Genomic DNA, 25,114 nt, shown 5'->3' on the forward strand with positions numbered 1-25,114 from the left:
GAGTATATTTAAGGTTTATAAGCCAAGATCTTGCAGATAGTAACCTTTATTTTTTTTAAAAAGAAAACTGATTGAATCCTTATTATTGTATTAAAACCAATAGCATATTCTATTACTTGCATGCCCCACCAGAGCTTACATGCTTGATACGGTCATGTCTATGATATGGCCAGGTCAATCTTCAGTTTTTGGTCTTTCAAGTCAAAAAACTGGCTTTTAAATCTGTACAGTGGGTGCTAATAGGAAGATAAAATAGTTTTTAAAGTTTGTGTTTATTAGGAAAATAGTAACGTGTAGAAATGAGAGCTTAGGTAAAAATATAAAACTGAAAATAGTGAGAAAGGAAATAGGATTGTGTAATAACAGCTTGATCAAAATTGATGTTTAATTTTTTAAAATCATTTTTGTGCTCAGAAAGATGAGATTTGTTTGTGTTGGGGATAGAACTCTTCCTCTGTTAGACAAAATTATCAACTTCAAATACTCTCAGATCAGGTGTACCACAGAAAGATGCAAAGTAAAGCCACCTACACTGCTTTATTATGCCTCAACCCCAATACTACTACACCAGTGAGATTTTTCCCATTTTTTGCACAGGCATTCCAATAGTTTCAATTTGTTTACCAGATAGTACCAAATTGGAAGCAGTTTTGTAAAACAGAAGATAGTGGAAACACAGGTGGTCAATCATTGTCTGTGGAGAGAAGTTAACCTTTTGGATGTAACTCTGACATATTTGTGGCCTTAGCCCTCTCAGATGGACCTCGATTAAGACCGCCCAAACTTGTCTTCATATTATCCTTACCACCAGTAGAAAGGAGAGATTTTCATCCTATTAAGATGGACTGGGTTTGACTAGTGTGGAACTCACTGCACTAATCAGCATCTCTCTAAAATTTTAAGTACTTAATATGGTTATTTGATCTCAGTAGCTTAATTACAGTAATAGTGTTTGTTTCAGCATCACAGTGAATGAGCCAAAAAGTTGCCAAATGGCTTGACACAACTGAAAAACAAAACTTTTCTGGACCTGCTGTCAATTGAAGGGTTAAGTTTTCCAAATATTAATCCATATGTCACCAGCAGCAGCCTTTAATATATTATTAAAGTATTCTTGCAAGTAATCAGAAAGCAGTGATAAATTTGTAAGTGTGGATGCATATGTCCCTGAATGTGTGTCTCTGTATGTCCATCTATCTAACAACTTTTCTAACATCTAAGTTGAATATGGTGTCCATTTTGAATGTGTGCCAGTTTTCTACTTCCTTATTAGTTAACCACATGTACACTCCCTTTCTGTTTTTTTTTCAAAAGTTGTGTTTTTCTGCTTTTAATTGGTTGTCTACATCCACCCCTGTCTCTTCCTCTTGCCATAATAAATTTGCCCTGCAAAAATTGTGACAAAGAAATTTGCATGATCATATGTGGGGTAAAAAAATTATTTTCTGGAAGATGCTGTTGCCATGACAGTTACCTACTTGCCTCAGTAATATAATCATTGTAGCAAAATATTCAGACATTCACAGGAAATATCAAAGGTATACTCAAACATACAAATTAGGAGCAGGAGTAGGGCATTCGGCCCCTTGATCCTGCTCCGCCATTCAATAAGATGATGGCTGATCTGATTGTAACCTCCCACCTATCCCCAATAACCTTTCACTCCCTTGTTTCTCAAGAATCTATCTACCTCTGCCTTAAAAATATTCAAAAACTTTGCGTCCACTGCCTTTTGAGGGAGGGAGTTCCAAAGACTCACTACCCTCTAAGAGAAAATAATTTCTCCTCATCTCTGTCTTAAATGGACGACCCCTTATTTCTAAACAGTGACCCCTAGTTCTGGATTCTCCCACAAGAAGAAACACCCTCTCTACATCCTGTCAAGACCCCTCCGGATCTTAAAGGTTTTAATCAGGTCACCTCTTACTCTTCTATACTCCAGTGGATACAAGCCTAGCCAGTCCAACCTTTCCTCTTAAGACAACCCGCCTATTCCTAATATTAGTCTAGTAAACCTTCTCTGAACTGCTTCTAACTGTACACAGTACCCCAGATGTGGTCTCACCAGTGTCCTGTACAACTGAAGTATAGCCTCCTACTTTTATATTCAATTTCCCTCTCAATAAACGATAATGTTCTATTAGCTTTCCTGATTACTTGCTGTACCTGCATACTAGCCTTTTGTGATTCATGTGCTAGGACACCCAGGCCCCTCTGAAGTCAGAGCTCTGCAATCTCTCACCATTTAGATAATATGCTTTTTTATTCTTCTTGCCAAAATGGACAGTTTCACATTTTCCCACATTATACTCCATTTGCCAGGTCTTTGCCCACTCACTTAGCCTATCTATGTCCATTTGTAGCCTCCTTATGTCCTCTTCACAACTTACCTTCCAACTATCTTTGTGTCATCAGCAAATTTAACAACCATACCTTCATCCAAGTCATTTATATAAACTGTAAAAAGTTGAGGCTCCAGCACTGATCCCTGTAGCACACTGCTCATTATATCCTGCCAGCCAGAAACCATTTATGTCTACTCTCTCTTTCCTGTCAGCCAGCCAATTTTCTATCCATGCCAATATATTACCCCCTACCATGAGATTTTACTTTCTTCAATATGCTTTGATATGGCACCTTATCAGATGCCTTCTGGAAATCTAAGTACAATACATCCACCAGTTCCCCTTTATCCACAGCACATGTGACTTCTTCAAAGATCTACAATAAATTGGTTAAACGTGATTTCCCTTTCACAAAACCATGTTGACTCTGCCTGATTGCCTTGAATTTTTCCAAGTTAACTGCCATAACATCTTAATAGCTTCTAACATTTTCCCTGTGACAGCTGTCCAACTGTCCTGGTAGCTCCTCCTTTCATGCCCTCCACCTGTGCTGCATGTTCCAGACCTTATTGACCACTTCGACCAAGGAGTGAACCTATTTCCATTAGCAAAGACCGCAACATCCACTCACACTCCGCTTCATAGCATTTTCTATAGATTATATAATATTTCAGAGCAATAATATTTTTATATGCTCATAATTTTTTCAACTTCACGTAACTTCCATGATTAGAAAAAGTCAAGATTTAATTGGGCGGTTGAAAATTGTAACATATTATAAAGAGAAATGTAGCAGTTAATAAATCATTCAGACTTCACATCTTTATTGTTTTCACATTTTTTATTTTATGAAATGTTTTAATTTGCATAGCCTTGATGAATTTTTTAGGGTGATTTACTGTTTAAATAGGTAAAATTTTTTAATACAAATGTAATGTTTCAAAACCTCATTTATTATTCAAACAATATACCTACCCAAGAATGTCAGTCTGCTGCAGCATCAGCAGACCACCTTAATTGTGTACAAACTTTAAAGCACAAGCTACGCCTCTCAGCCTGATCTATGTTAATCCATGCGCAACACCATGGGAGATCCATTCGAGTATATATACGAGTTAAACATTTTTATTTAAAGGACTGTCTTGGGCACAGATGAGGAGAATTATGAAAGTCATCAACGTAATCAGCCAAAGCAAGCTGATCAAGATTTGAAAAACATTGAGTTGAAAAGCATTGAGAGACTGGTCAAACTACAGCAGATATCAACAATGAATGGGGATACCTTATCTGCCTTTGATGACAGTACTACAAGTGAGATGTCTCAGGATGAAGTGAGGTACTTAATGTTTATACTCTAAGTGTTGATATTGACGAGCAGGACATTCTTGGGCTAAGCTTCCTATTTTTTGCTATTTTTAGCACAGAGGTAGGCAAAAACTGATAGAACTTGCACGAACAAATTTTGTCCAAGTTTACCACATTTTGGAAGATTCTTACCTCTCCAAAAGAGGTAAGAAAGCCTTTCTTGTGCTGATTGTTAATTGTAAATCATGGAACCTCATACACGATTGCACGCTGCAAAATTTCAGACCTGTTTTAGTCAGGGAAAATTTTGAACTATCAACAAAACTGTTGTTGAGGTGTGTGGCATAATGCCATCTTCTACATAGATGCAGTAACCCACGGACTCACTCAGGGCAGAGGATTTACCCCCAGAGTTTGCTTCCTTCATATGAACCAGCTCAGCATGGAGGCAACAATTGAAGTGCTATACTTATGACCTGCAGGGTCTGTCAACCATCCACTGGATTACCAATGGCATTAAAGATCATCACTATACTTTAACGGCACAGAGCATACAGCAAGAGACGGTTCCTTTGCCACCATCAGAAACGAATCATAGAATCATTGGTTGAATGGCTATATCATTCAATCATACCTGTGCATAGTCATTGAAGTTAGTCTTATTAGTCCTGCTCCCCTTCTCTTTCCACAAGCTCTATAAATGTTTCCTTCTCAAATAGATATCCAATTCCATTTTGAAAGTTACTATTGAATTTGCTTCCACCATCCTTTTGGGCAGTAACTTCCAAATCACCATAACTCGCAGAATAAAGAAAATTTCTGCTTATTTCCCCTCGGGTCCATTTGCCGATTGTCATAAATTTGTTTTCTAGTCATTGACCCTCTTGCCAGTAGAAACTGCTTCCTAACGTGTGGTGCCCAGAATTACACATACTACTCAATTGGAGCCTAAGCAATGTTTTACAAAGATTTGGCATAACTTCCCTGGTTTTGCACTCTGTGCCACTATTTATCAAAGATCTTGTATGTTTCTAAGATGTGTGTACATGTACGGCTAGGTCTCTGCACCTTGTTTAAAATTGCATAATTTTAGTTTTTATTATCTCCCCTCATTCTTCCACCAAAATGCTTCACTTCACACATCCTTGCATTAAATTTATCTGCCAAGTATCTCCCAATTCACCAGCCTGACTGTGTCTTAAAGTCTAATCACAAATTCTACTGCAAAGTATATATAGCAAAAAGAACAATGGTTCTAACATCAGATTCCTAGGGGGCACCAGACTTCCCTCTAGCTTGACACTCGTTTGCCACTGCTTTAATCCCATGGGTTTAAATTTAATACACATCCCAGGAACTTTGCATGATGATGTCATCCTGAGGCAATCTAACGGGCTGCATCTTCTGGTCAGTGGCTGGGGGGGGGGCCCACTCGCTTACGTGTAAAATGATGTGGGGTGGGGGTGACTTCAAGCATGCGTCCTACCGTCACCCTGTTTCATTTAGATTTTTAGTTCAGTGGGCGCGCAGCCGATTCAGCTGCACGCCCGCCGAACTGTCAAAGGCCTATTAAGGCCGTTAAAAAAGTAATTAAAGTGATTAATGGACCTGCCCGTCCAACCTTAAGGTTGGCAGGCAGGCTGGGAGCCCAGGCGGGCTTCTGAAAAAACATGTAATCTCATCCACAGGCGGAATGAGGTTTCATGAGGTTATTAAAATTTGTATGATATATCTAAATAAAAGAAATTGACATGTCCCACCTCACTTGACAGTGGCACATGAGGGGACATGTCAGTAATTTTTTTTTCTCATCTTTATTTAATGTTTCAAATCTGACCCGATCTCCCTGAGACAGTATTTTGCCTCAAGGAGATTTGTGTGCTCTTTCACATACATGCGCGAAAGAGTGAATTCCTGGCTCAGGGAATCCCCCCAGCTGCACAGGGAGCGCATAGCGCTTCCTGGCAGACATCACGTTGGGCGGGCCTTAATTGGCCCGCCCACGTAAAATGGTGGCATGCCCCCGACTGGGGGAGCTGATCGCAAACCCGCCCGCTCCCGCAAAACCCCTCCAACGGGGGGCAGATCCTGCCCAATGTGTCGCAGTAATTTCGATTAAAAGATGAGTGGATAACTTGTTCTTTGGAAATATGGCCTTAATTTTGTAATTGTGTTTGATTGATTGAACTGCATGGGATGCTGAAGGCTCAGTATTACGATGGCCTTGTTACTGTGGACTTAATGCTTTTTGGAACAGTGCTTATGGTCATGCCATTACATCCACTAGCTCCCCCCATATCAATCCTACAAATTACATGCAGTGTTCTTTCTAAGCTACACAGCCATGCAGCAACCCAAATGTTCACACACAGGTCCACCCCTTTTAAATCACCACATATGGGAGGACATGCAAAATTTTAAAGAAACCACAAGTTACCAACACACTACAAAAAAAACTAGATGCTCTGTTGGTTACATCCTCAAGATTTGTCAAATGTAATTTTGTTTTTGTAAAGCTGTGTTGACTCTGATTAATCATCTTATGATTTTCTAAGTGCCCTGTTACCATGCCCCTAGTGATAGTTTCAGGCATTTTGCCTACTATTCATGTTGAGCTAATTGGCACATAGTTGCTTGCTTTCACTCTTCCTCCTCTCTTAAACAGCGAGGTTATATTTGCTACCGAACAATCTTTGGGAACTTGTCTAGAATCGAAGGAATTCTGGAAGATCAAAACTAATGCATCCACTATCTCTGTAGCTAACTCTATTAAAATCCTCAGATGCAGGTAGTCTGCTTTGGGGATTTGTTGCCATTTACTCCCTTTAATTTCTCCAGTACTTTTTTTACTGATATTGATTTCTTTAAGTCCCTCATTCTCGCAAGACCCCTGGTCTTCCATTATTTCCAGAATATTTTTTGTCTTTTGTCGTAAAGGCAGGTACAAGTATTTGTTTAATGTCTCTGCTATTTCCTTATTCCCCATTATAATTTCCCCTCTCTCTACCTGTAATCGATCTATTAATCTCTTTCACTAATCTCTTCCTATTTACATATCTGTAGAAACGTTTACAATCTGTTTTTATATCTCTTGCTTGTCTGCTCTCACATTCTCTTTTCACTTTCCTTATCAATGTTTTGGTCCTCCTTTATTGAATTTTTTAAATCCTCCCAACCTTCAAGCCTACTATTTCTGGCAATGTTATGAGCCTCTTCCTTTGACCCCTTGTTAGTGAAGGTTAGACCACTTTTTTTTCTGTTTATTTTTTGCCTTAAAGGAAAGTATATCTGTTGAAAATTATGCACTAATTCTATAAATGTTAGCCATTGTTTGTCTACCATTATATCTTCCAACATCTTAGTTCACTCGCTGCTTATACCTACATGGCTTGCTTTGTTTAGATTTTGGACCCTAGTTTCGGACTTGACCAAATCATTTTTAAACACAACATAATATTATATCATATAACCACTCCTCCCAGAGGCCCTTTACTGCAAGGTTATTAATTAACCCTTTTTTACTGCTAGATCCAAAATAGCCTGTTCCCTTGTTGGTTTCACAGTATATTGATCTAGAAAACAATCCTGTGTACGTTCTGTGAGCTCATCCTCCACACTATTACTGCAAATTTGGTTTGAATTGTGATATTCTTAGTGTGCAGACCAGGGCCTATGAGGCCCAGCATGTACGTGGTCAACTGTTGTGTCCACACAGTTGGCCATTCTTTGTACAGACATCAGGGCACAGGTCTGAAACATCAAAGCGCTCGTGTTAGAGACTGGACCCCTCCAATCTCTCTCCAATGGCGTGTTCTGTGGCTGGGAACATTCACAGCATTTTGTGTATTTTCCACTGCTGACCCAGAATTATCATTGCATTGACAGTCCCCAAGGCTCAGTATCTGTACCCAACCAACTAGAGCTTAGAGAATCCTGTGTCCTTCGAAGAGGCCTCTCCACTACTAACTCTCTCTCCACCACCAATTGTGCTCACTTGTGATGTATGAGGTGTCAAGTGAGAATCTTACCACTTCCATCAAAGCACGTGTATCTGAGCTGGCAGATGGTCTGTATGAGGCTTGTGATGGTGCATCCTTCGAGTAACTGGCCTTCTCTGAGGAGCCCCCTTCCTGCAAAACTACCTACAGGACACTTGAAGGGCCTCTGTGAGATGAAATACATGAATTAGAACAGTCAAATTCTAAGTGATTGTGCTAAGTCATCTTTGTGCACGCTGTTATATTTCAATGGCTGCCGACATCAAGTCAACGTTGGTGAGTGTCGTATGCCCTGTGGTTGTGTGATATTTAATTTGTCACCAGGTATCTGAGAGACCCCAATCTTTCCATCTCCCATGGCTAGGTATGTCGAGACTTCACTTATCTCCCAGCACCGCTGCCTCTGCAATTGTCAGTATGGAGGTGTAGGGCCACCTCCTGTTCACTATCTGTCTCTCTCTAGTGTTCTGTGCAGAGGGGGAGAGAAGAGACCTATAAGTGAGAGCAATGGAACGTGCTGAGTGGATGGATGGACAACATTTGTGGAAGAGCACACTGAGGGTCATGTGTGACATTGCATTAGGTTGAGGCTTGTGTCAATAGTGGATGGTCAGATGGGGATGTGAGGAGTTGTAGACAAAGAGGGATGGATGCACCTATAAGATAAGTTGGTGTGAAGAATGATGTACAGGAGTAAGCATCGGAGGTAGAGTTGAGCAAATTTAGGATAGATGCACATCAAAATGTATTTGATAGCACCACACTCATGCTGAACTCTTCAGTGATTTCTAACCGCATCACCTTGTTTTCTGTGGCAGGCTTCTTCCTCCTATCGGCTGGTAACAGAATCTCCCTGTGGGCCCTTACAATGCTGAGAGTCCATTTCTGCAGGTTTTTGCTCTTTTTAACACCTGTACAGGGCTTCAAGTTTAACTCCAGAAATAGTTGAGCTAAAGTAGACTGATGTGGGTTGTCCTCACACCCCTTTACACCACTTGTTCAGGAAACTTGAAAGTCCGATGAAAATACAGTGACTGAATTAAAAAACCACTGACAAACATGCATCTGAAGCTTCCAGTTTCCTCATGTGCTGCCAGGCATCCTGCTGTAAGTTTGAAACTCTGTTCCAACTTCCGAACGTGCCATTCAAACTCTCAAGATCTTTGATCACCTCTGCATAGTGTTAGAACTTCTGGTATGACAGCCGTCCCATTATTGTTGCTTTTAAACCTAACAATAGAGATTAACAGAAGGTAACTTGGACCATGAAAATTGTTTTCTGCAGTCCGTTCTCTCTCCTGTCATTGTATGTACAGGCCAATTTGTGTGATTCAGGTGTTTTTATTTTTAAAGCCTCACTTGGTCCATTTCTTTTTATATTTCTTTGTATCAGTAACATTATTTTGTGCACATCTTTCCATCATGTGCATATTGTCTTGTACTGATATATCATAATGCCCAAACCTGACACTCGTGCCTTTCCTTAATTGTGTATTTTATAAAACATTTTCTCCTGATAATTTTTCAGCAGTTATTGTAAGTGGACTTGTATTCTGATTCTGAAGGTGTAGTTTTTCAAAAAATTTCCATGTTTTGCTACTCTCAGAACTAGCAATTGTGCTACGTCCAGAAATCACCTCCCTGATGAAACTTAGTATAATGGTATGTTATGCGTGCTGTTCTAATTAGTGGACACTAACTCACACACGAGAATTTTGTCAAAGATGACATTTATTTATAATCGAAGAAAAAATGAAGCACGGAAGAATTTTGGCAAATACTATTAAGTGCAATATTAAGCTTAACAATACAAAACTCGTATACCTTTTAAAGGATAAAAAACGTCCTAAGGTGCTTCAGAAACGTAAGGAAAATGAACACCAAACCAAAAAGGAGATATTAGGAAGGGTGAGAAAAAGCTTAGTCACACTTTTAAGAAATGTCTTAAATGAGGAAACAGAGGGGTTTAGGAAGGTAATTCCAGAGGGCAAGACTATGATGGCTGAAAGATCTGCCACCAGTGTTGAGGGGAACAAAAGATATTAGGAAGAAGGTTGCATCATAGATGGAAGGGGGAGGAATTGAAAGGCTGGTGGAGGTTAATGATAGAGAGAGGCAAGGAAGATATAGAGATATTTAAATAGAAGAATACAAACAACATAAGAGATAAGAGCAATATATGCCTCCTTGAGCCGTTTCCCCCATTTAATAAGATCATGGCTGATATTTGACCTCAACTCCACTTTCCCATAGAGGCCAAAAATCTGTCAGCCTTGATGTACTCAATGACTGAGCATCCACAACCCTCCAGAAACCCTCTTGGAATCCCAAATTCACAACCCAGTGGAGCGAAAATATTTCTCCATATCTTGCTGATACATTATCCTGAGACTAGTTCAGAGTTTGACAGGAAGGGACAGAGTGTACAAACATAAAAAACAGCAACAAATAGGATCAAAGGGGGAATAAATGGTCAAAAGGCAAAATTAATGGCTCTTTACTTAAATGCACATAGTATTTGGAACAAGATAAACAAATTAACGGCACAAATAGCGATTAATGGATATGATCTTATCGCCATTGCGGAGACATGGTTACAAGGAGATCAAAGCTGGGAACTAAATATTCAGGGGTATGTGACTTTTCGAAAGGACAGGCAGGAAGGAAAGAGTGGTGGAGTAGCTTTGTTAGTACTAGATGGAATAAGTACGATAGCAAGAAATGATCTTGGATCAGAAGATGTAGAATACATATGAGTAGAGGTAAGAAATAACAAAGGGAAGAAGACACTGATGGGAGTAGTCTATAGGCCCCTAACAGTAGCTATACCTTGGGACAGAGAATAAATCAGGAGATAATGAGAGCGTGTAAAATTGTCGGTACATTAATCCTGGATGACTTTAATGTTCATGTAGATTGGGAAAATCAAATTGGCAGAGGTAGCTACGAGCAAGAATTCATAGAGTGTATTCGGGACAGTTTCCTAGAACAATATGTTGTGGATCCAACCAGGAATCAGGCTATTATGGATCTGGTAATGTGTAATAAGGCAGGTTTAATAAATGGGTCTCAGAGTAAAAGATCTCCTAAGAAACAGTGACCATAACATGGTAGAATTTAGCATTCAGTTTGAGAGTGAGAAACTTGGGTCGGAAACAACTGTGCTAAACTTCAATGGGAATGAGGGTAGGGTTGGCTGGACTGGGTGAGGAGTTTAGCAGAAAAGATGGTTGATGAACAGTGGCAGACGTTTAGGAAAATAGCTCATGACTCACAACAAAGATATATCCCATTGAGGAAGAAGGACCCTAGAAAGGGAATAAACCAACCATGGTTAATCAAGGAAGTTAAGGAGTGTATCAAATTGAAAGAAAAACATACAATGTGGCAAAGTTTAGTGGTAAACCAGAGGATTGGGAAAGTTTTAAAAACCAACAAAAGATGACCAAAAAAATAGAGGGAGAAAATAAACTGACGGTAAACTAACAAGTAATATAAAAATGGATAGTAAAAGTTTCTTTAAATATATAAAAAGGAAAAGAGAGGCCAAAGTGAACCCCTTAGAGAATGAGGCTGGGGAAATAATAATGGGGAACCAGGAAATGGCAGAGGAGTTGATTAAACACTTTGCATCGGTCTTCACGGTAGAAGACACTAATAGCATTCCAAAAATATCAAATAATCAAGGGGCAAAAGGGGGGCAGGAAATAAATACAATAATATCACTAGAGAAAAAGTATTAGGGAAGTTAATGGGGCTAAAAGCCTGGACTGATGGGTTGCATCCTAGGATATTAAAAAAAGTAGCTACAGAGATAGTGGATGCACTGGTAGTAATCTTCCAAGAATCCTTAGATTCTGGAAAAGTCCCAGAGGATTGGAAAACTGCCAATGTAACACCCTATTCAAAATGGGAGGGAGACAAAAAACAGGTAACTATTGGCTAGGTAGCTTAACATCCATCATTGGGAAAATGTTGAAGTCTATTATAAAGGATGTAATAGAGCATTTAGAAATGCATAATATAATCAAGCAGAGTCAAAATGGTTGCATGAAGGGGAAATCATGCCTGACAAATTTATTAAAATTCTTTGAGGAGGTAACAAGCAGGATAGATAAAGGGAAACCAGTAGATCTAATATGTTTGGATTTCCAAAAGGCATTTGATAAGGTGACCTCACATAAGGCTACTTGATAAGATAAGAGCCCATGGTGTTGGGAGTAGTAGGATGGATGGAGGATTGACTAATTAATAGAAGACAGAGTTGGGATAAGGTGGGCATTTTCAGGATGGCAACCTGTAATTAGTGGAGTGTCACAGGGACCAGTGCTGGGGCCTCAATTATTTACAATATATATTAATAACTTGGATGAGGGAAGTGAATGTACTATAGCCAAGTTTGCAGATGACACAAAAATAGGTGGGAAGGCAAGTGGTGAGGATGACAGAGGGATCTGGACAGGTTAAGTAAGTGGGTAAAAACTGGGCAGATGGAATATAACGTGGGAAAATTTGAGGTTATGCACTTTGGCAGGAAGAATGGAGGAGCTGAATATTATTTAAATGGAGAAAGATTACAGAAGGCTGCAGCACAGAGGGATTTGGGGGTCCTCATGCATGAATCACAAAAAGCTAGCATATAAGTTCAGCAGGTAATAGGGAAGGCAAATGGAATATTGACCTTTATTTCAAAGGGAATGGAGTATAAAAATAGGTAAATCTTGCTAAAACTATACAAGGCACTAGTTAGACCACACCTAGAATACTGTGAACAGTTTTGGTCCCCTTATCTAAGGAAAGATATACTGGCATTGGAGGCAGTCCAGAGAAGGTTCACTAGGTTGATCCTGGGTATAGAGGGATTTTCTTATGAGGAGAGGCTGAGTAGGCTGGGCCTGTACTCATTGGAGTTTAGAAGAATGAGAGGCAACCTTACTGAAACATATAAGATTCTTAGTGGGCTTGACAAGAGGTTGTTTCCCTTTGTGGAAGTGTCTAGGACCAGAGGGCATAATTTCAGAGTAAGGGGTCAGAGTGACGTTTTACTGCAGTGCCCAGTCATCTGCATATCTTGACCTGCCCTGAGGTCAGGCAATCAGTGACATTGGCTGTCTTAATTTCTCCGCTCCTCTCACCCACACCAACCTGTCTCCTTCTGAACTTGCTGTACTCAGTCCTCTAACGTTCAACCCTGACTTTGTTATCAAACCTGCCGACAAGTGTGCTGCTGTCGTTGCTTGGCATAGTGACTCTACCCCACAGAGGCTGAGCGCCAACTCTCAGACACTTCCTCCTACCACCCCCTGAACCATGACCCCACCACCGAACATCAAGCCATTGTTTCCAGGACTGTCACGGACCTCATCTCATCTCTCCCCACCACAGCTTCCAACCTCATAGTCTCCCACTCCCGCAGAGCCGGCTTCTACCTCCTTCCCACAATCCACAAACTGTACTGTCCCGGTAGACCCATTGTATCAGCCTGTTCCTGCCTCATGGAACTCATTTCTTCCTATCTTGACCCCATTCTCTCTCCCCTTGTCCAGTCTCTTCCCACCTACATTCGCGACTCCTCTGATGCCCTACGTCATATCAACAATTTACAATTTCCTGGCTCTAATCGCCGCCTCTTCATCATGGATGTCCAATTCCTCTACCCCTCCAGTTGCCACCAGGATGGTCTAAGGGCCCTCCACTTCTTCCTTGAACAGAGGCCCGAACAATCCCCATCCACCACCACTCTCCTCCCTCTGGCTGAACTTGTTCTCTCACTGAACAATTTCTCCTTCAACTTTCTCGCTTCCTCTAAATAAAAGGTGTGGCTATGGGTACCCACATGGGCCCAAATTATGCCTGTCTTTTTGTGGGGTATGTGGAACATTCTTTATTCCAGTCCTACTCAGGCCCACTCCCACAACTCTTCTTTCAGAACATCGATGACTGCTTCGGTGCCGCTTCATGCTCTTGTCTGGACCTTGAAAAATTTATCAATTTTGCTTCTAATTTCCACCCCTCTCTCACCTTCACATGGTCCATCTCTGACACTTCCCTTACCTTCCTTGACTTCTTTGTCTCCATTTCAGATGATAGACTGTCTACCAATATTCATTACAAGCCCGCCGACTCCCACAGCTCCTCACACCCTGCTTCCTGTAAGGACTCCATCTCATTCTCCCTGTTCCTCTGCCTCCATTGCATCTGTTTAGATGATGCCACCTTCCAAAATGGTGCTCCTGACATGTCTTCCTTTTTCCTTAACTGAAGATTCCCCAGCACTGTGGTTGACAGGGCCCTCAACCATGTCTGACCCATTTCATGCACCTCTGCCCTCACCCCTTCCTCTCCTTCCAAGAACCATGATAGGGTCCCCCTTGTCCTCACTTTTCACCCCACCTGCCTCCACATTCAAAGGATCATGCTCTGCCATTTCTGTCAACTCCTGCATGATACCACTACTAAACATGTCTTCCCTCGCACGCCCTACCACCCACCGCCAGCATTCCATAGGACCATTCCCTCCATGACACCCTGGTCCACTCCTCCATCAACCCTAACTTCTCATCCCCTTCCCATGGCACCTTCCCACCCTCCTCACCGTCCAAGGCCCCAAAAACTCCTTTCAGGTGAAGCAGTGCTTCACTTGCACCTCCTTCAATTTGGCCCACTGTATTCGCTGCTCCCAATGCGGTCTCATCTGCATTGGGGAGACTGAACGCGGACTGGGCGACTGCTTTGCAGCACACCTTTGCTCAGTCCGCAAGCGTGACCCAGATCTTCCTGTCGCTTGCCATTTCAACACACCATCTTCCTCTCATGCCCATATGTCGTCCTTAGCCTGCTGCAACGTTCCAGTGAAGCCCAACGCAAACTGGAGGAACAACATCACATCTTCCAATTAAGAACTTTACAGCTTTCTGGACGTAACATTGAATTTAATACCTTCAGAATATGAACTTTCTACTCCATCTTTACCCCTTTTTTTAATCCAATTGTTTTTTTAAATTTTACTTTTTATTTTCATTTACTTTCATGTATTTATTTTTTATCCTTTTTTCCCCACCCCCACAGGGCCAACTGTCACTGGTTTTTATGAGCGGCTCGACGAGCAGGGGTGGGGCCCGCTTGCTGAGGTGTAAAATGACATGCGGTGACGTCGGGTATGCGTCCTGACATCACCGCGCATCATTCAGATTTTCACTCGAGTCAGCTGCGCGCCTGCCGAACTGTCAAAGGCTCATTAAGGCCAGTTAAGGCTATCAATTAAAACAATAAACTGAGCTGCCTGTCCAACCTTAAGGTTGGCGGGCAGGCGAAGAGCCCAGGCGGCCTTCACATTTTTCATGGAACCTCATCCACAGACGGGATGGGGTTTCATGAAGGTTTTTAAAGGTTTGAAAAAAATTTTAATAAAATTCATATACATGTCCCAGCTCATGTGACAGTTTCACATGAGGGGACATGTCCTAAAAATGTTTTTTTTTCTTTATTAAAATTTTTCGAATTTAAACTAAATGTACCTGAGGCAGCTCTGTGCCTCTGGGAGATTTCTGCGCTCTTTCACGCATATGCACGAAAGAGCGCAGGCCCCAACTCAGGCAACCCCCCTCCCTGCTCACACGGTAGCGCTCAGCGCTTCCGGGCGGGCCTTAATTGGCCCGCCCACGTAAAATGGCGGTGCCCAGCTGATCGTGGGCAGCGATCAACTGCATGCCCGCTCCCGCACAACCCCCCTGACGGAGAAAATTCTCTCCTACGTTGTGCTTTCACAGAATACTGACTCTTGTTCTGCTATTAACACATTCTGCTCTCACCTTTATGCCACTATCAGCACCTTCTTTAGACTTTACCATTACCGTTTACACTCCCTTTGTTTTTTGTCCATGACATCTTTGTCAATGTCTCCTTAGCTCCCATCTATTCCTGACCACCTGTCTTGCTCCACCTGCTCCATTCCCTCTTAAACAGTATAAAATCCATCACATTTCTGCTTCTCTTTAGCTCTGAAAATGAGTCATACGGACTCGAAACGTTAACTCTGTTTCTCTCTTCACAGATGCTGCCAGACCTGCTGAGTTTTTCCAGCATTTTTGTTTTTATTTCACATGAGTCTAAGTTCTTTCTTCTTTAGCTCTTCTTTTTTCAAGGTACCTTTTCAAACAACTGCAAGTAAAAACTCAAGAAAAAGTGACTTTTTCAGCAGCCTTACGCAGCACAACGGAGACAAAGGGAGTCTTCAAGAGCTCACTTACAGAACAATCAAAGTGACGAAGCTTATGATCACAGCTACATTGCCTTAAGTGCTGTTGCTCACTAACCCCCTAGAGGAGTCCCATCTCTCTCAGAAAAAACAATTGCATGCACTCCTTAACCAACAACTGAAAACAACATACAGAACCAGATCACATAGAAAATCAGACAGACACAAGAATTATAAAATATCCCTGTAGCTGACGGAGACAAAATTTGCCTTTTGTATTTTCACATATAGCAAAACTCGCTGTGGGTTATTTCCAACTTAGCTTACTCTAACCATTATCTTTAACTTCAAAGTTTACTTTATTTCACTCATCACCTCTGTGTACACAAAAAGTACAGCTGTAAAAATAATCAGTTTAAAGTTAAAAACACTAAACTGTAACACCCATTTTATTTGTTTACTGAATCCTAAGTAGCTACTGATAACTATAATCATGTCTTTTTCACCCTTTTCTTGTTCTTGGCATCCTACTACGACTTCTGCTTAGCCAGGGGCCTTCTGGGTTCCATCCTTTTTCATTTTCCATTAGTTTATTATTTTTATCTGTTACAAATTTGGTTATCAACCCTTCCGTTCCTCACTCAATCTCGTCTAGTCCGGACATGGTTATCTGGTACCTCGCCTCTGGCCTGCGCTCTGGCGGTTGTGACCTGTCTGTCTCCTGGTGTGGCTCTACCTGACCCATCACCTCGGGACCATTCTGACCTGCCTACTGGCAGCTCGTGGCTAACTCTCCAGCTCCTGCTTCCTCACCTTCAGCCAACTCTCAGGTTCGGGTCTCCATAAACTCTATTGCACGATTGCCGGACTTACACTCTAACTACGGATGGCAAATAAAGATACTCACCTGCCTGGGGCATCCAACTGACTGGTTCCTCAGTTGCTGGTGAAGACCCTGCTCACAGTGCCAATTATTGTGGAGTATCTAAAGACATTCGACACACAGTCAGCTGTAAGTAAAGCAAGTAGCAGCTTATTTAATACAAGTATGTGCCTCTCAGATGCAATTCAAAGATGCACAGTTTCGGTCAGTCATTTATACCATCTTTGTGATACCTCATCATTAACTCTCAATGTTCTTATCCTGTACGACTAGTTCAGTACGTCTGCAATTATAAATGAGTTTACAAAGCAATCACACAATGACCTGACCTTTAGCACAAACGATGCCCATATTTTATTCCAAACCGCAAACTTTGCTCATCTATCCTGATGTTTTACTGCAGTGCCTGGTCATCTGCATATCTTGGCCTGCCCTGAGGTCAGGCAATCAGTTTTATCATACAGTAACTCTTTAGATCATTCATCAACTTATTCTATCCTGAGCCAAAAGTCATATTCCTTAGCTTATTGTGGACTGGCCCATAGGCTAGTCATCAACTTCCTGGCTGACCAAAAGGTCACATTCTCTACTACTGCCACTCTATTTTTTTTAATTGCAAACACATCTAAAGTTTAAACCAGTAATTTGGTCAAGCCTGGATGATCCCATGAAACACCACTTCAGCATTTTGCAATAAAAGCCAACATATCATTTCCCTTACTAATTGCTTACTGTACCAGCACGCTAACTTTGTGTTTAGCATCCCTTCTGAACGCCAATGTTTAAATAGCTGAGGCCCCAACACTGATCCTTGCAGCATCTTTCTTATAACAATCTGCCAATCTGAAAATATTTATTCCTGCTCTCTTTTCTGCCCTTTATCCATGCTAAAATGCTACCCCCAACCCCATGAACCTCATCTTTTACAACAAACTTCTGTGTGGCACCTTTTCAAATGCTTTTTGGAAATCCAAATGCACCATATCCACTGGTCCTCTTATTATCTACCCTGTAAGTTACATCCTCAAATACCTCTTCTAGATTTGATTTCCCTTTCATACAATCAGGCAGAGTCAATATGATTTTATTATGGTTTTCTAAGTAGCCTGTTATCACGAACCTAACAATGAATTTTAAATTTGAGACATTGGGAATTGGAACCAATGCAGGTCTTCGAAAACTGTTGCGATTGAATGAGGTAAGGTAACATGATTTGGGGAGCAGTATTTTGGGTGAGGTGAAGTTGTGGAGGGTGGGAGGCCAGTCAACAGAGCATTGGAGTAATCAAAGCTAGGGATGGACTAAATTTAAATGAGTATTTTGGTGGCAGTCTGAAGCTGTGATTGGATAGGCAAAAATGGAACCAAACAAGATTGAACCATAGAGGAGAGACTTAGGAGAAGGATCACATGATAAGCTTTTTCCATTGCAGCGAAGTCAAGGAGGGAATAATACATCATGGTGGTCAAAGTTAGAGTGATAGTCTTGACTTTGCTAAGAGCTGATTTGCTGATGCGGAAAGAGCACAAACTTGATTGGAGGAAATCAAATGGGACTGTCAGGGAAAATAGGTACAGACCTGGGGCATTGAATTTAAAAACCTTGAAAGGAAAGGTGAAACAATAATTAGTGAGAAATAAGGGACCGAGGGCAGACGTTGTCTTAGCCTCCACCAAATCTCTTTCTATTTTGACAAAGTGCTCATTACTAGTAAAGTAACTTCAGTAGTTTCTTATGACATCCTTAATATATGTTATTAATAGAAAAGCAAGATACTGCAGATGCTGGAAATCTGAAATAGAAAAATCAAAATACTGGAAATACTCAGCAGGTCAGGCAGCATCTGTAGAAACAAACAGTGGCCAGAATTTTCCGGCTGACGTGCGGGTGGCGGAGCCCGCACGTCAGCGCTTAAAATGTCACGCGAGCGTGCCAATGTCAGCGCGCAGCATCGCGATATTTCAGTCGGCGGGCATGTTCAGCAGCGGGGCATTTGCCCGCCATTAATTGAAGGGCTCGTTAAGGCCCTTAATTTGCCAATTGTCCAGGATTTTGAAGAGCCCGTGCGAACTTCGGGTCGGCGCACGGGCCCAATGGGCAAGCGGGTAGGAGATTTTTTAAGAAAACTCATGCAATGTCGGGATATGTGGACTCAGAGGGGTTGTGCATGTTTTACACAAAGTTTTAATTGCTGGAAGTGTTTAAAAGTTGCCTGTGAGATTGTTAGCAGTTCTCATCGAGTTCCACGAGCTTTTTGTGTACTTTGAAACCAGCCTGCAGACAGTAATCTTTCTCGGGCCTGCAGCTTTCCGGAGGCCTCCATTTAGCCTGGGGTTATGGGTTCTGACCTCTCCAATGGAGGCAGCTCCCCTGAAGATGAAGGGAGGGATAGAATAAGAAAGAGGCCAGGACTGGACAACCAGCCTCCAGAGGAGCCACCTTTGGGAGGCCAGGCACAGGCACAAGGGGCACAGTGCCAAGAGGTTGTCCAAGGTGCAAGGGGCTGCAGAAGACCCCACTATCCTGATGCCAGGGTATACAGGTGGCGAAGCAGCTACCTCGAAATGACTGAGGTGCAGTGCCAAAGGAGGCTCCGACTCTCAAGGGAGACAATCAACTATATCTGTCAGATGATTGGCCCTGAGATCTCCCCTAACTGTGTGGGTGGACACCCCATGCCAGCGGCTCTGAAGCTCACAGTTGCCCTCCACTTCTATGCCTCTGGCTCCTTCCAGGGCTCGGTGGGTGATCTTTGCGGTGTCTCCCAATCAGCTGTCCACACTTGTGTCAAGCAGGTTACAGACGCTCTGTTCAGACAGGTATCCACCGTCATCCACTTCCGCTGCGACCAGGCAAGTCAGGCACAGCGAACCAGAGGCTTCACGGCCATTGCTGGCTTCCCCGTGTCCAGGGTGCAATAGACTGTACACATGTGGCCATCAAGGCGCCAGCAGGTGAGCCCGGTGCCTTCGTCAACAGGAAGGGCTTCCACTCCATGAACGTGCAGATAGTGTGTGATCACAGGATGCAGATTTTACAAGTCTGTGCAAGGTACCCAGGCAGCTCCCACGACGCCTACATCCTCAGACACTCCCAGGTGCCGGGGCTCTTCAGTGCTCCGGCTCGACTGGATGGTTGGCTGCTGGGTGACAAGGGCTATCCCCTGCGATGGCGGCTCATGACGCCACGACGCCCTCCAAGAACAGAAGCTGAGCAGTGGTACAATAGGAGCCAGGGCACCACAAGGGCTGTGGTGGAGAGAACCATCGGTCTTCTCAAGATGCGCTTCCATTGCCTGGACCGCTCAGGGGGCGCACTCCAGTACTCCCCAGATCGCGTTTCTCTGATAGTGGTGGTATGCTGTGTCCTGCACAATCTTGCGCTGGAAAAGGGGGATGCAGTTGACGATGAAGACCTTGATGCCCTGGATGAGGCTGCACATGGTGAATCCAGCAGTGCCTCAGAGGATGAGGAAGCACAGGGCGATGATGAGGGGCAGAACGACGACCCGCATTTACACCAAGGAGGCAGGGACACCCGGGACAATTTAATCCAAAGAATCTTCAGCTAGCTCCACACACATGGATCAGCAGGAACAGCATTGTCTGGCACTTCCACACGTGGCACTTAGGTGCCACATCTTCCACCTGTTCAGCTGCAACTAAGGGCTTAGTACAGAAACATCAATGTCCACTCAAATGCTCATGATATATAATTGAAAAAGAAAAATACACCACAAACAAAAGACCCTCAGCCATGGTAACAAAGTTGGACTTTATTCTGTCCAAAAGAAAAGCACACAGCGCTCCATTGCGGTAAGAAAAATTTGGGTCCCTATTCTAAGGCCAACACAAAATCACTAGTGACATACCTGTGGAGTGCCTTATGCTTACGTTTTCGGTGCTATGTCTAGGTGCCGCCCCATTGCTCGGAGTGGCTTGAGAGACAGCCTGCTGACTCTGCTGTCCTATTGGCCTTGGCAGGCGTCCTCTGGCTCGTGGAGCCTGTGATGGCTCTGCCTGCGAGGGAGTGGCCAGTTCCTGAACTGGCACCTCCCCAGTTGTTGCAGCCTCAACGGAAGAAATGTTGACTGGCAGAGGGGCGGCAGAGCAGCTGCCCTCATCCGGAGCGCCCTGAGAGGAACTCGCAGAGACGACAGGCAGCTACTGTGAGGTCCCTTTCGACCTCCCTGCTCACCGCAGATGCATGGGCACCGAGTGCCGACGCTTGGTGTCCACAACATCTTCCACATTGGGAATGACCACCCGTGGTCAGTACAGCTGTGAGGGTTTGCAGGTCCGAGCGTATCCCAATCATAGAATGTTCCATTCGATTGAAGCCCCTCTCTATGAGAGTCGCCAATCTCTCATTGGAGGAAACCTGAAGCTCTGCCCAAAGGGCCAAACCTTCACATGCACTCTGCCTGGACTCCTCCGTCGTAGAGAGCAACTGAAGCATTCCCTCATGCAACCCTGCCAGATGCAAACGCACTTCCTGCCACCTGTCCTGCAGCTGCTGCATTGGGGACAACTCCAGAGGTACGTCATCAGTGCCGGACTCAGCATGTGCCTCGTCCCCTGCAGCCCTCCGGCTGCTGGCGCCATCGGCACTCTCTGCTCCTACCATCTCCGCCAGCGATTGTGATGTGCCCTCTCCACTGTGACCCGGGATACTAGCCGACGGTAAAGTTCCCACCGAGGTGTGTGTGTCTGCGCTGGCGCCTGGCTGTCTGAAATGATGTGCTGCAAGTTGCACATGTTGGCCGTCAGGTGTGGAGGGGGGGCTGCGGTGTCAAGGTGCGGGTCGCTCTGGTGGTGATGCTGAAATTAACAACAAGGACAGTGCATCAGTTAGCATACATTCAGTTCAACCTTTCGTTCCTTTTCCCCCCAGCCTCATAAGTCGCTCACCCTTCAAGACCCTAAGGAGGCAAACATTGGTGAGGTGGAAAAGAGTCAAGAGGAGCCCTAACCATTAAACGCACATGCAGACAGGCTGGTCAGATGGCCTCAGGAATGCCACATGGCATGTTATGTACCATAGGAGTGGGGAGAGTGCAGAGGTACCTGACCTGGATGCATTCTGGCCTGGATAGTTGCGGGGCTGAGGAAACATCACAAACAGTTGCGACATTTACCATCGATCACAGGAGATTGAGAGGTCACGTTATTGGCCTTCATTCCGACCGGGTGAGCAGAAGGCAAAATTTCCCCTTGGTGCAGGGATGAGTAACGTGGTAGCATTTATCTAAGTTGAGTGCCATGAGGTTCACAGCTGAGGACCTTTTGGACAAAGTAATGTGGGGCGCACTGGCTGAAAGGGTGCTGGAGGTCCCAAACCCTCTAAGATGGCTGTGCAGCAGCGATCCAATGGCATGTTAGACCATGGTGATAGTGGTCACAAATGGGATAAGGTGACTTTGGAAGGTGGTGGAGATGCAATTCCTCAAGGGGACGAGGGTCCCTTCTGTATGACCCACATGTCAGAATGTCTCAGTCTGTGAATGAGCATTGTTTCAGCATTAATGATTGCAGCAACCATCAGTGGTTTGGATGGTGGGCAGACAGAGTGGATGGGACTGTGGACCTCAAATACCTGGCCGCTGGACCCCAGCCTCGCCGCCCTGGGCCTCCTGCCTCCTGCCCAGCTCCATGGCCTGCTCTTCAAAGGGTGTGAGGCGCTGGAGGAGGGTGCGCCCACCTCCAGTCCTCTGGCGCTTCTGGGCATTGTGGTGACTTTTTGCCTGCAAAACAGAGAAGAGGATTTAATGGGGCTGCTAGCTCATGTACTCTGCACGCGCATGCCGCACCCCAATCACAGTGGCCCATCTGAGGCCTCCAGGGGCTCCTGTCCACACTACTGGTGATCAGTCCCCAGAAGGTATTACGGCTGGTCCCAAGCCCCTCCCCCAACGGCCACCTTGGACACATTCGGCGTCCATCACTTTGAATAGCACACGGGTCTTAGCGCCCAAGGCAAGGAGGCGCAACTAGGTGCGGCGCAGATGGCATTTGGCCAAAACACCTTGAGGCACCCCTTGCACCATCTCATTACCATCAATATGACATGTGTTGGAGTTCTGAGTATGTGTCTAGCAGCCTCCCCTGCAGGTTGCCCCCAGACTACTCAAATGCCACAAAGACCAACATGTGCTGCAGGGAGAACCCTTCTTCTCCTGAACCACTAAGGCTGATGTAAGCATGGTCAGTACCCATTTGCCCACCCAACGTGTGCCAGATGCCCTATGCAGTAACGACAGCAAGACATGGCGGGGGGGGCTCAAAGGCTAAGGCTGCCTTCTGGGTCAAATGGCCAAGACCAACATGGTACTCACTCGTCCAGAGCGCAGTAAATCATTGAATCTTCTTCTGCACTGGGTGCCAGTGCGCCGCACATCATCACAGGCGCTTACAGCGTCACCCACCTCCTCCCATGCCTGGCTGGTGACATGGGGGGGGGGCCCTCCTCCTTCTCCTCCTATCCTCCAAATACAGAACGTGCCGACAGATAGACACCTCTTGCAGGAGGACAGCAAAGCAGGCATCAGAAAATTGGGGGGCACAGCTGGCCTCTCCTGCAACCTGCCCCTGTCCTCCTGTTCATGCTGCTGTCCACTCGATCCTCCCTCCCTCTCTCCACGAGTGGCCATGTTGCACTGTTTCAAGCAGGCCACTCTTTATACAAACTGCCGGTTCCCCATTGGAACTGGCAGCCTGAGGCCGCCCGACCCCGCGATTACTTTCCCGTTCTCCACGGGAGTCACTAACCCGCTGGCCGGGCCTTAATTGGCCCGCCCGCAGAAAATGGCGGCGCAGCCCGTTTCGCCAGCGGCAATCAACCGCCCACCCGCCGCTGAGTCGGTTGGGCCCGCCCGACCGACAAACGGAAAATTCTGGCCAGTGTTTCAGTTCAATGATCGTGCATTAGAACTTTCCTGACTAAATGTTAATTAACTGAAATGTTAACTGTTTTTTTCACAACAGATGCTGCCTGGCCTGCTGAGTACTTCCAGCACTTTTGTTTTTATACTTAATATAGGCATGTTAACTGGAATTGAAATGAAATGTATCTAAGTCATGCACTATGGAGTCCTATTTGACCAGCAGAATTTGGAAGAATCCGTTGATTCTTTTTGAAGTTATAATTGTGAATGAGACATTTGGACATAATGCAATTTAACAGTGTTTTTAAAAAATTCTAAATATATGTATGTGCAAGTTTTAGCTTACCAGGTTTTCACAATGTAATCAGATGATAGTAACATTTGTGTTCTTGGATTTATTTGATGTACAGGATTCCAGACATTCAAGGCTGATGAACAGAAAGTTCTTGAGATTTACTTTGATGCATTTTAAACTAGCTAACCAAACCGACTTTAGTTCAAAAAAAATTTTTGATCTCTTGATTGGAAACTATTACAGAACTTTTAATTCTAAATGGAACAAAATTGATTTAAAGTTTGACAGCTTCTCTTGGTGCTTTTCTTGAAATGTCTGACTTTCCCACTTGCCTGATCCTTCTACTCCTTAAGACATCATTTATTTCTAGGTGGCATACTCCCATACTTTCTACCTTCTCTATTTAAATGGGGCTCTTCCTCACCCAGTTACACTGTAACAAGATTTTCGTTATTGACTTTGAGCCATTCTCTAACACAGTTGTTCACAGCTGGATTAACAATAAAATGGAAGATTTTTACTGGTTGCATGATTTGATAGTTGCCTGAGATGAGTTAAAAGTTGCTTTGATTTTACTTCATTGCTACTGATTAAATCTATTTGCTGAAGCTGCATGTGTATTATTTAGTTTGTAGTTTGTAGAAAAAAGAGCACCTCTATGGTTGGCATTCAGGAAAGAAATTTTTGGTCCTTTTATTGTGAAAATAGTGTGAATTTCCTTAGAAAACTAAAGACTTACAATCATATAGCATAGATTTTTAGCTCAAGTTTCTGGAATGGGACTCGAATGAGAACGCTACAACTGAGCCCTGGCTGACACATTAGAAATAATCTTATAAACATGGTCCACTAAATTATGAACACATTATAATAACTTTTGACAAAACAGGTTACATGTAAACTTTATTTACAAATTTAATGTTTCTATTTTTTAATATCTTTTTCAGACCTTTCAAGTCATCTGCAAGTAAAAAGGTAAATTACCTATTTTGTGAACCTAAGCATATACTAAGTTTGCAATTGCAGAAACTCACCACAAAATTGCACATGTGCATTTACACCGCACAGTGAATTGCTGTCAGATTTATAGAGGTTTGAAGAGCTTACAGTCAGAAATCTGTATCAGGCTTGCAGTTCTCATTTGTTGGGTGTTTCACTTACAATTTCTAACTGCCAGTGGGAGTCAGATTTGCTTATATAATTCCAAG

General features: G+C 43.5%; 1 protein-coding gene across 11 annotated transcripts in view; it reads left to right on the plus strand.

The window, feature by feature from the left end:
* Positions 1-25,114, plus strand: part of ankrd26 (ankyrin repeat domain 26) — a 193,824-nt gene that overhangs the window by 71,945 nt on the left and 96,765 nt on the right. For 7 of the 11 annotated variants that reach the window (XR_013580202.1, XM_078568012.1, XM_078568013.1 and 4 more), the window contains 2 exons: positions 3,481-3,681; positions 24,854-24,881. Coding sequence is in view for 10 of the 11 variants with exons in the window: in XM_078568012.1 (XP_078424138.1) it covers positions 3,481-3,681; positions 24,854-24,881 (229 nt within the window). In the remaining variant the exon portion in view is untranslated. The remainder of the gene's footprint in view (positions 1-3,480; positions 3,682-24,853; positions 24,882-25,114) is intronic. The other 4 variants (XM_078568015.1, XM_078568016.1, XM_078568021.1 and 1 more) reach the window with 1 other exon arrangement.

This window comes from Cetorhinus maximus, chromosome 22 (assembly GCF_964194155.1).
Source record: "Cetorhinus maximus chromosome 22, sCetMax3.hap1.1, whole genome shotgun sequence".
Classification (NCBI taxonomy): Eukaryota; Metazoa; Chordata; class Chondrichthyes; order Lamniformes; family Cetorhinidae; genus Cetorhinus; species Cetorhinus maximus.